At 41.6% G+C, this 12324-nt stretch overlaps 1 protein-coding gene across 5 annotated transcripts in view; it reads left to right on the plus strand.

Annotated features, from left to right (window-relative positions):
• ARHGAP44 (Rho GTPase activating protein 44) overlaps positions 1-12324 on the plus strand; it is a 205836-nt gene that overhangs the window by 117667 nt on the left and 75845 nt on the right. For all 5 annotated transcript variants that reach the window (XM_025363633.1, XM_025363631.1, XM_025363634.1 and 2 more), the window contains exons 4-5: positions 4890-4966; positions 12157-12268. In XM_025363633.1, the coding sequence (XP_025219418.1) occupies positions 4890-4966; positions 12157-12268 (189 nt within the window). The remainder of the gene's footprint in view (positions 1-4889; positions 4967-12156; positions 12269-12324) is intronic.

Raw genomic sequence — 12324 nt, forward strand, 5'->3', positions numbered from 1 at the left:
TTGTATTTTTAGTAGAGATGGGGCTTCCCCATGTTAGCCAGGATGGTCTCAATCTGCTGACCTCATGATCCACCTGCCTCGGCCTCCCAAAGCGCTGGGATTACAGGCGTGACCCATGGCGCCTGGCCAATTTCTTGATTCTTAAAGCATCTACACAAATAAAAACTCATGTTGATTTTCACTAACTTACCCCCACCTTGGAATCCAGGCTCTCAGATTCACCTTAACATCTCTCCTAGAGTGAGAGTTACACCATTGGTAGGGTACTTGAGTAAATACATTTTCTCATCTTCATTCAATGATCTGTGTAGCCATTAAAATAAAAGAACAAGACAGTTCCATATGTAATGATGGGAAGGAAAGCAAGGCACAGAGTGGTGTGTAAATTGAGTATGCTAACGTGGGGAGAAATACTAAAAGCAGACGCACACACATGTATGTATAATTGAATCTGCTTAGAATATTTATGAAAGGATACACAAAATCTGGTCACTGTCACGGTCTCTGGTGAGGGGAATGAGGTGGTTGAGGGATGAGTGAGTGTGGGAGGGACTTTTTACTATAAATCTTCTGGCATCTTTTAGTTTTATTTATTTATTTTTTTGAGACGGAGTCTCACTCTGTCACCCAGGCTGAAGTGCAGTGGCACGATCTCGGCTCACTGCAACTTCTGTCTCCCAGGTTCTAGCAATTCCCCTGCCTCAGCTTCCCAAGTAGCTGGGACTACAGGGGCGTACCACCACCCATGGCTAATTTTTTTTGTATTTTTAGTAGAGATGGGGTTTCACCATATTGGCCAGGCTGGTCTCAAACTCCTGACCTCATGATCCACCCGCCTCGGCCTCCCAAAGTGCTGGGATTACAGGCGAATAAATTCTTTTACTATAAGAGATATGATAGAGAGTGAGAAACGGCAAGAGGGAAAGGTTAAGCTCCTTGTTAAAATTAAAAAGCATATCCGTTGAGAATTCACTTAATTCTGTCCTCTCTGCTACCTAAGAGGATCTCAAAATCATTAGTGCAGGTGTTAGATGACTCAAAATGATGAGAAAATGTAGCTTCCTTGGCTCAGGAGCAGGGTGCCTCCAGCCCTGTAACTCCAAACTGTGTTTTCCAGTCGCACTTTGCAGAACGGTTGCTTGGCTGTCCCCTCTTCATCTTTCCTCCAGAAGTCCAGTCAACCTCATGTTCCTCCAGTGACCGGTCTTGGCTTGGTGATCTTGACCTTCATTCATTTGGTCACCCTTGGGCACAGTTTTCTGCTCCACTCACTCACTGACAGGATAATCTGACTAGTCTTTTTCCATAGTTGGAAAAACTCTACTTACCTTCTGGTAGATGTATTTCTTCAAAGGATGTCAACTCTTGGACTGTCAGAAGTCCCCTTTACTATAGGCAAATCCTCTCTGTCCAATTTCAAAAAGATTCAAAAACGCTGAAGTCTTGCCCTGATGGCAGGTCACGGGACTGTGAATGTTTAACACAAACCAAAATGGTCTTTTTATGTGAGCTCATCAGTCCTATGATTGTACCATCTGACATTCAAGGCGAAGCGTCTTCACTGACTTGTCACTGGGACATTGTAGACACTTGCAAATTAAACCTGGTTTCTCAAGCATGGCACTATTGACATTTTGAGCCTAGTAATTCTTTGTTGGAGGAGACCGTTCTGTGCATTGTAGGATGTTTAGCAACGTCCCTGGCCTCTACCCATCAGATGCCAATAGCATCTCCCATGCGGTACCAATCAGAAATGTCTCCAGATGTTGCCAAATGACCCCAGCGGGACAAAAATCACCCCTGGTTGAGAACCAATACCATAAGCTATGCCCTCTCTGTGAGGCAACAACTGGAATATTATGCCTGCTTCTCTGAAAAACACACTCTGTTTGTCTACACTTATATAACACTTCTGTGACCACATGTGTGGGGGGATTTTCTCCACACACCAAGCCGTTCTCCAACTCTCTGAACACCAGCTGTGTGTCTTGCAATTTATTCTGACACCGTATATCTGGAGCTAGTGTCAGATCTCACAGGTTAAGGGCTCAGTCCTACGAGACTGCCCCTACTTAGCATGTCAGTCGCAAATCTAGCCTTCTGCTATTTCTGATCAACCAGCTATAAATTAGGGGTTCTGCAACCCCCTCCTCAGGTTTGATAATTTGGTAAAATGGCTTGGAGAACTCAGGGAAACACTTTAGTTGTATTTATCAGTTAGGATATTATAAAGGATACAAATGAACAACCAGATGGAAAGAGTAACCTTAGGGCAAGGTATGATGATGTTTATTGTTTATCTTCACCATTAGAAGTAAGTTCTGTGGCTGGGTGTGGTGGCTCACACCTGAAATCCCAGCACTTTGGGAGGCCAAAGCAGGAGGATTGCTTGAGCCAAGGAGTTCGAGATCAGCCTGGGAAACATAGTGAGACACCATCTCTACAAAAAATTTAGAAATAAAATTAGCCAGGCGTGGGGGTGCGTGCCTGTAGTTCTAGTTGCTCGGGAAGCTGAGGCAGGAGGATTGCTTGGGCCCAGGAGCTGGAGGCTTCAGTGAGCTATGATTGCAACACCGTACTCCAGCCTGGGTGATAGGGCAAGACCTTGTATCGAAAAACAAAACAAAACAAACAACAAAACAGAAGAAGAGAAAAGAAAGAAGGAAGAAGAAAAGAGAAAGAAAAGAGAAAAGAAAAATGTTCCATGAGAACAGTGTCTAGTTTTATTCATCACTGGTGTGGTGCCTGCCCTCCATAAATGTTGGATTAGTAAATGAATTATAAGTGGAAACTCTCTGTGTGTTAACACCAGGAGGCTCTGGGCTGTGTATAGTTCAGTCACTTTCTATTTGAAGAACTACCTTTGTAGCCATGTAGACTGGAAGACCTGAGAAGGTGCTAGTGGTTCTTACCTTGTTTTTGTTCTGTCTGGGTACTGGCTGATCTTAGTTCAGAAAGGAGAGGGCCGGGCGCGGTGGCTCAAGCCTGTAATCCCAGCACTTTGGGAGGCTGAGACGGGCGGATCACGAGGTCAGGAGATCGAGACCATCCTGGCTAACAGGGTGAAACCCCGTCTCTATTAAGAAATACAAAAAACTAGCCGGGCGAGGTGGCGGGCGCCTGTAGTCCCAGCTACTCGGGAGGCTGAGGCCGGAGAATGGCGTGAACCCGGGAGGCGGAGCTTGCAGTGAGCTGAGATCCGGCCACTGCACTCCAGCCTGGGCGACAGAGCGAGACTCCGTCTCAAAAAAAAAAAAAAAAAAAAAAAAAAAAAAAGAAAGGAGAGAACTCTTTGATACTTAGCATGGGGAATAGGTCATGCTAAACTCCTATCACAGCTTGTCTGTCCCTCCCTGTAACATAAAATGTAGCACTTTAAAGTGTACAGTGGTTTTAACAGGCTATTTACCACCACTATCTAGTTCCAGAATGTTTCCATCATCCCCAAAGGAAACCACATACCCTTTAAGCAGTCCTTCCCCATTTTACTGACCCCTGCAGTCCTGTGACAAGCACTAATCTACTTTCTGTCTCTGTGAATTTGCTTATTCTGGATATTTCATTAAATAGAGTTACACAATATGTGTCCTTTTGTGTCTAGGTTATTTCATTTAGCATGATGTCTTCAGGATTCATCCATGTTATAGCATGCAGCATTCCCTTTTTCATGGCTGCATAATGTTCCATTGTATGGACATACCACATTTTGTTTATCCATTTATTCATTGGTGGACATTTGAGTTGTTCCCCCCTTTTGGCCGTTGTGAATAGTGTTGCTCTTCACATTTGTGTACCTCTTTTTTGAACATCTGTTTTCAGTTACTTTGGATATATACCCAGGAGTGGAATTGCTATACCATGTGATAATTCTGCTTAACTTATTGAGATACTAAGTACACTTTCACAGTGCTGCACCAGTTTAAACTTCCACTAGTAATACATGAAGGTTTATGCTCACCAATCCTTATTTTTTTTGTTTTGTTAAGTATTAATATTATTATAGCCATTTTAGTGAGTGTAAAGTGAGACCTTGATTGGGGTTTCCCTAATGACTAATGAGGTTAATTATCTTTTCATGTGCTGTTCAGCCATCTATCTTTTTTGGAGTGTGTCTTTATTTTGGTGCTTACTCTTTCTGGGTTGTAATTGCATGTGAACACTTTTCTCTCTCTTTTTTGACCATAGCTGCCTCATTTATTTATTTATTTATTTTGGAGACGGAGTTTCACTCTTGTTGCCCCGGCTGGAGTGCAATGACACAATCTTGGCTCACTGCAACCTCTGCCTCCTGGGTTTAAGCCATTCTGCTGCCTCAGCCTCCCGAGTAGCTGGAATCACAGGCATGCGCCACCACACCCAGTTAATTTTTATATTATTAGTAGAGACAGGGTTTCACCGTGTTGGCCAGACTGGTCTCAAACTCCTGACCTCAGGTGATTTCCCCACCTCAGCCTCCCAAAGTGCTGGGATTACAGGCGTGAGCCACCACACCCAGTCACTGCCTCATTTTTAAAATAAGGCAAATACACTCTTTAAGAGATATATTATTTTTGGAAATTAAGGCATTGCTCAAATCTTTGTTAACATCATTTTAAATTTTTCTCATTTTTCCTTCTTGCCGTCCTACCTCCTTTTAAAATGCAGCATGTTAGCCTTAGGCTTATTTCCCAAAGTGGCAAATATAATTCAGTTCTCGTTTTCTGAATTTTGACGTCTCTAAGTCTAACCCATCATGGTACACTATGAATTTCTAGGTTTAAACCTATTTTAAAGTCAGCTTGTTTCATAGCTGATAAAATACCTTGGCAAGTATTTGACTTCTTGCTATTTTAGATGCAACAGATGAATATGGAAAGTAGCTTTCATTACACCATTTGCTTTCTTTTCAGAAAAAGTTGCCTTTGACAACACTGGCTCAGTGTCTGATGGAGGGGTCAGCTATCCTGGGAGATGACACACTTCTTGGGTAAGGTGACACCTTGCGTGGGTTGGTGCCAAATCTAGGTAAGTCCCCATCTATGCAAAGGGGACTAGACCCTCTCAGGGAAGCACCTGAATTCTCACTGGGGACTTTGGTGGAAAAAAGGAAAATGTTACCAGTGGGAAATCAGAACTCTTGGCTCTGAAGTCGTATTGTCTGTGCAGTGAGGCAAGGCCCAAGTAGAGAGAGATTAACATGAAACTGGTGAAGGACAATTGAAATCCCTCGGGCCCTAGCAGAAGCAAATATGAAACCTCTCAATTCAAATGTCAGAACTTACAAGATTCTCAGAAAAGCAGCCCTTGCTCATGTTGAGCTTACAACAAAACAAACTGAAAATAGAATCGTCATGAGAGAGCATCAGCAGACACAATCAGTAGGAGAGTCCGTACCCTGAGAACTAAAAATAATAGAACTGTATGGAAGAAAATAAAAAATAATTGTTTAAATGGAAATTTTAAAATTAAAAAAACAGAATCCTTGACAAGAGAATCAAACAATATTAAAAAAGAATAGGCAGGATTGAAGGCCAACCAAAGAGAACTTTCCAAAATTATGCTGAAAATGTTAAATGATCTTTAGTCGAAAGAAACTGAAGATTATACACAAATAAAGAGTCGCTGAACTTGAAAACAGATGTAGAGCTGCCACCCAGAATGAAGAGAATGAAGTGCAGAGATAAGGATGTAGGCATTCTTAAACTGAGAAACATGGGTGATAGAATGCAAAAGCTTGGCCGGGCGCGGTGGCTCAAGCCTGTAATCCCAGCACTTTGGGAGGCCGAGACGGGCGGATCACGAGGTCAGGAGATCAAGACCATCCTGGCTAACATGGTGAAACCCCGTCTCTACTAAAAAAATACAAAAAAACTAGCCGGGCGCGGTGGTGGGCGCCTGTAGTCCCAGCTACTCGGGAGGCTGAGGCAGGAGAACGGCATAAACCCGGGAGGCGGAGCTTGCAGTGAGCAGAGATCCGGCCACTGCACTCCAGCCTGGGCGACAGAGCGAGACTCCGTCTCAAAAAAAAAAAAAAAAAAAAAAAAAAAAAGAATGCAAAAGCTTAACATTCCATCTAGTGGGATTTCCTGAGGAAGAAAATAGGGAGAAGGGGAAGTTTGTGGTTGAATTTTTCTTTTCCAGATTTAAAGAAAAACATGTCTTTAGATTTAAGGAGCACAAAATGATTTGATGGAGATCAACAAGAAAAAAATTCATCCCTGGACATATTGTAGTAAGACCACAGATCATCAACAAAAAAGAGAAAAATATAAAATTGACCATAGGAAAAGAAGATCATTACTATAAAATAGCAATTAAACTCATAACAAACTACGTATTTGAACGCCAGGAGATAATGGAGTAATGTCTTCAAGTATTGAGCGAAAACATAAGAAACTTAGTATTCTATGATAAAATAGGAAAGAGTAAGGATATTTTCAGGCAAAGATTTGAAGAAGATACTACCTGCATATTCTCACTGAAAGGGCTAGTTAAGGCTATATGAAATAGATTACATCTCTTTCACAGAAATAGAAGACAGATGAGAAGTACAAGTACCAAGGTAGGAAAAAAATTGTGTTGTAGGAGAGGAAACTTTTTTTTTTTTCTCTCTCGAACCATCTTAGGTTCTTTGGTTGGGCCCTGAAAATTAGATTGACAGAAGGTAGATTAACAAGAGAAAAGCAAATAGATTTTATTAAAATGTGTAGCACATACACATGGAAGAACTCAGGAATTAGTAGATCAAAGGATAGTTAGAACATGGGCTTATGTAGACTTTTTTTTTTTTTTTTTGGAAATAAATTCTTGCTCTGTCACCCAGGCTGGAGTTCAATGGCACAATCTCGGCTCACTGCAACCTCTGCCTCCTGGGTGCAAGTGATTCTCCTGCCTCCACCTCCCAAATAGCTGGGATTATAGGCGAGCGCCACCACGCCCAGCTAATTTCTGTATTTTTAGTAGAGATGGGGTTTCACCATGCTGGCCAGGCTGGTCATGAACTCCTGACCTCAAGTGATCCACCCGCCTTGGCCTCCCAAAGTACTGGGATTACAGGCATGCTTATGTAGCATTTTAACAAAGAACAATGTTTTTTAGAGATGTGACAAGACAAAAGAGAAGGACTTTAAGTTTCTGTGGTGACAGAATCAGTATTTCAAGCTCCTGTCTTGTTTGAAAGGAGGATAAAGGTATTACATTTAAATTTAATGTCCAAATAGTAAAAAAATAAAATAAATTTAGTGTCAAATATGCATGTTAGAAAAGTAAGACTAACCACAAAAAGAATAGAAATAAGATATATAACTTTCAAACTAACAAAGGATAAAAAGGAAAATAAAAAAAATACATAGAAGGCACTACAAGAGAAAACAAAAAACAAAAAACAAAAAACAAACAAAAAAACACACATAATAATTGGAAAACAGAAAATAAGGGTGGTAGCAATCATTGCATATATCTCTGCAATCGTAAGAGATATAAATGGAATAAACTCAACTGTTCAAAGAAAATTTCAGGTGGACAGACATGAAATCCTGTTGTATGGTATTTCCAAGAGTCATGCGTGTAATATAATGACACAGCAAGGTTGGAAGTAAAGATGACAGATTGAACATGCATCTGATTTTCTCTCCTTCCAAAATCCACTAAAACTACAATATGGAGATTTTTTTTTTTTTTTTTCTTAAAAGACATAAACCCACAATGGCAGGAAAAAGCAGAAAGACAACAGCAACACAGTTTTGTGAGCTGTAAAGCATATGAATGACTGGGAACTAACCTGTCAAGTCCCCAAAAGCTGACTCCCAAGCCAGAAGTAGATATGCAAAGATCCCATGTAAATTACATCAGGTAATGCTTAGAGTCGTCAAGAACTGGCACCAGGGATCTCTGGAATAGTGGGTCTTTGGGGGTGGAGTGGGTGATGAAACCCATGAATGTGGTTGAAAGCTTTTCACTTACCACTTGGATCACTAAACCCTGCCCCATCCACACGTCTAGGTGGCTCTCATCCCCCCACTCCCACCTGAACAGAATTCTCTAGAGGGGATAAGAGAGCATCTCTAGAATGGGGGACTCTCGGTGCAGTGGAGTGTACGGGTACCATTCAGTAAAGAAGAGGCTTGAGTGATCTAATGTGTACTGGATGTGGATGCTGGTACTCCTCAGCCCTCTTCTTCCAGTCATGCAGCCCACAGGCCTTTATCCTCTAAGCAGGAAATTCGAAGAGGCTTCTCTGGGGAATCAGATTAGTCCAAAAGGAAGGACCTAAAGATCTGAGGACGTTGGAGAGGGTCAGTGCCTCAATAAGTGACCCAACCAGATCTTTCTACAGATGAATTCACATACTCTGAGCTTTTTAGTCTCCGCTCTTAAATATAGAGAGGCACCAAAGATCATCAGACATCTGAGGAAATTCTCTAACCTGAAAGCTGGAGACCAAAACAATGGGGTGGATAAAATGCAGCTTGGAAGAAACAGAGAGTGTGGAGGGGAGGAAAAAATGTTAGGAGAACAATCACTTATGTTTTCAAGTGGTAAGGGAAGATAATATGCCCATGAAATGAAAAACAGAATGTTAATACAAAATGTTTATGGGCAAGAAATACCCTGAGACCAAAAGCAAGCTTGTAGAAATGAAAAAGTATGACAGAAGATATGAAATTCTCAGTAGGTGGTTTAGAAGATAAATATGAAGAAATCATCCAGATAAGCAAAAAGACAAAGACACAGACAATAGAAAAAATTAGAAAATTCGAGGACCAATCCAGGAAGTCTTATGCCCGAATAACAGGAGTTCTTAGAAAAGGAGAGGAAGAAATAATAATAAATAATCCAACAGCATTTTCCAGACCTTGAGGACATGAGTTTCTATACTGAAAAGGCCCGTTGAGCTCCCAATACAATGGGAAGAATTAAGTTTATGTCACAGAGCTCGCCATCATGTATACTGGTGACAAAAGATTCTACAACCTTCTAGAGAGAAAACATGTCACATACAGAGGATCAGAAATGTGAATGCTTCCAGACTGAGCAAAAGCAGCAATGGCAGATAGAAGATTCTTAAGCAGTGCCTTTAGGATTCTGCTTCTGAAGGAAGCATGCTCAACCTAGGAGTTCAATATTCTGCCCAAGTTTCAATCAGTGAGAGGTTAGAGGAGAATGCCATGACATATGTGGCAAAAAAATTGACTTCCCACCTATTCTTTCTCAGCAAGCTAAAGCAAGACAGCAAGATGTGTCCTTGGTGAGGGAGTGACCAAAAGAGAGGTAGACCCAAGATAACAGAGTGTCCAGCACGAGACAGAGGAAGAGAATCCCAGGGAATGGTGAAGAAAGATGCCAGGAAGACAGATGTGCCTTAGGGATAGAGGAAAACTCAGTCCGCACTGAGACAGGTCCAGGAGGGGTTAATTCAAGAAGATGAAATTCATTTACATGATGTATGGTTCAATATTTTTTTGGTAATGTTTTTAATATATAACCGAAGAAACAAAATTAGCACACAAAACTCATAAATTTGGTGTTTATCACTGCTTAGGATGAGGTTTAATTTTTTTTTAAGTAAGTTAAGCAAATTTTGATTCAATATCTTAACAGACGAATTAGGAAAGTGGCAAAGTATTTTGAATTCAATTGGGTACATAGAAAACAAGCAAGCCAAACAAGGCAATTATTAATTTCAGGGAGAACAAATAAGAGTGCGGGGAAAACCAGTAATTATAGTATACTACCCAGATTAACTCCAAATAATATGAAGTCAAAGTGTAATATAAATAATAAGCATCTATTAATATAAATAAAGGGAAGGAGGGGAAATGGAAACATAGCTAAATTCTCATTTTCTGTGATGTCAATAGCTAATATTTAATTTTTTTTAATTAAGTAGTATTAGAAATATGGAATAAATACCAGAAAACCAGATATAAGGCACCATTAAGCTGAGCACAGTGGCTCACGCCTGTAATCCTAACACTTTGGGAGGCCAAAGTGGGTGGATTACCTGAGGTCAGGAGTTCAAGAGCAGCCCGGCCAACATGGTGAAACCCCATCTCTACTGAAAATACAAAAAGTTAGCCAGGTGCAGTGGCACGCACCTGTAATCCCAGCCACTCGGGAGGCTGGGGCACAAGAATCACTTGAACCCGGGAGGCGGAGGTTGCGGTGAGCCGAGATCGCGTCACTGCACTCCAGCCTGGGTGATAGAGCAAGATTTCGTCTCTGGAAAAAAGACACCATTAAAGAGATGCAAGGATAAAAAGTACACCTGGGCGCTGACGTTTGCGGCAGATAGGAAAAAGAGTGAAAATCTTCATTCACACACCAATGTATATGAAGTTCCTACAAATAAATAGATCCTAAAACAAAAATAGCCAAGGAATATGAACAGGCACTTCACGGGAGAGGGATATTCAGTCTTACTAGCAGTCAAGGAATGTAAATTAAAATCAGAAGGAGATAATAATTTGTATCCACCAGTTTGGCAGAAATTAAGACACCTACCAAGACCTAGAGTTGGCAAGGGTATAGAGCAATGGGAACTCCCATTTGTGCTAGTGAAATTTTCACACATGCAAAAAGAGACAGCACAAACATATTTACTGAAGCGCTGCATGTAATAGCGAAAAACTTGTTTGTGGGACAGCTTAACATAATGGTGGTATATTCATAGAACAGAATTCTCCATTGCAAAATGATCTAAATCTACATGTACCAACATGGGTAAGCTCCAAACATAATGATAAAATAAAAACGCAAGGCTGCCTGTAGTCCCAGCACTTGGGGAGGCCGACGTGGGTGGATCACCTGAGGTCAGGAGTTCAAGACCAGCCTGGCCAACATGATGACACTCCATCTCTACTAAAAATACAAAAAATTAGCCGGGCGTGGTGGCAGCCTCCTGTAATCCCAGCTACTCGGGAGGCTGAGGCAGGAGAATGGCTTGCACCTGGGAGACGGAGGTTGCAGTGAGCTGAGATCATGCCACTGCACTCCAGCCTGGGCGACAAGAGTGAAACTCCATCTCAAAAAACAAAACAAAACAAAACAAGAAAAATCAAGTAGCATCAGGATATGTTCAGTGTAAAACCATGTATGTAGACTGAACTAAGCAAAGCAGCAGTATTAATATTGTATGGGGACACATTAAGCAAAGCAGCAGTATTAATATTGTATGGGGACACATACATGTAGAGTAAAAATGTGAAAATATCAACAGGAAAGGAATATCTTCACTTGAAAAAAGCAGTTACCTCTGCTCATACTTCGCTGAATTGTAAAAACTGATTTTGTTTGTTTGTTTGTTTGAGGCAGGGTCTCTCTCTGTCACTCAGGCTAGAGTGCAGTGGCGCTATCTCGGCTCACTGCAGCCTCTGCCTCCCAGGTACAAGCAATTCTCATGCCTCAGCCTCCCAAGAAGCTGGGACTACAGGCATGCACCATCACGCCTGGCTCAGTTTGGTATTTTCAGTAGAGACGGGGTTTCACTATGTTGCCCAGGATGGTTTGTAAAACCTTTTTACTTGAGTTTCAGTTAACGTGGGTGCCAGACAATGAGAGAATGGTCTGTATACAATTTGGGTAGAAATTAACATCTTTGAAATAGCATATTGTGTCATCTGGGAAGATGGCATTCAGGTCTTTCTGTCATTTGCTCATTATTAATCCACTTTTGGAATTTTTTTTTCATTGGATAATTGTCTATATATCCCTGTACTAATTACAGTTTCATGGCTTAGGAGTCAGGATTTTCTTTCTACCAGAACCTATTGAAATTGAGTTTTTGCTGTGTATTTGAAGGTGATGGTTTGTTACCAGGCAGATTTTAGCTATCCAGTGCTCTTCTCAGAGAGAGAGAAGCATCTGTTTCTTGGCATGACTATTTTTAGGCATGTGAATTCGACATGTGTACCTGTTTTCTCCATGTCTCTCTCGTGTTTCCCCACATGTCCCCTTGTGCCCCAGGCACACAGTGAGTGACACCTTTTGGAAGCATTGATTATTTCAGAAATGCAGAGAGCTGGAGCAGGTTGGCCCAGGGGGAGCCCTGGAGATCAACCAGCTGATTAACACTGACTTGCAAACGTTGACAAGTGAGCCAGGAGGTGAGGAGAGGGTAACGCCAGTGAAATGTTGTCTTCAAGAGTCTTCACTATTTGTTTCCTCCTTGGATTACAGGAAGATGCTGAAACTCTGTGGAGAGACAGAGGACAAGCTGGCCCAGGAGCTGATACATTTTGAATTGCAAGTTGAGAGAGACGTGATTGAGCCCCTGTTTTTGCTGGCCGAGGTAAGCAGCAGGAGTGAGGCCAGGCCCGAGTGAGCAAGGAGGTACCGAACAGGAGC

Source organism: Theropithecus gelada, chromosome 16, assembly GCF_003255815.1.
Source record: "Theropithecus gelada isolate Dixy chromosome 16, Tgel_1.0, whole genome shotgun sequence".
NCBI classification, from domain to species: domain Eukaryota; kingdom Metazoa; phylum Chordata; class Mammalia; order Primates; family Cercopithecidae; genus Theropithecus; species Theropithecus gelada.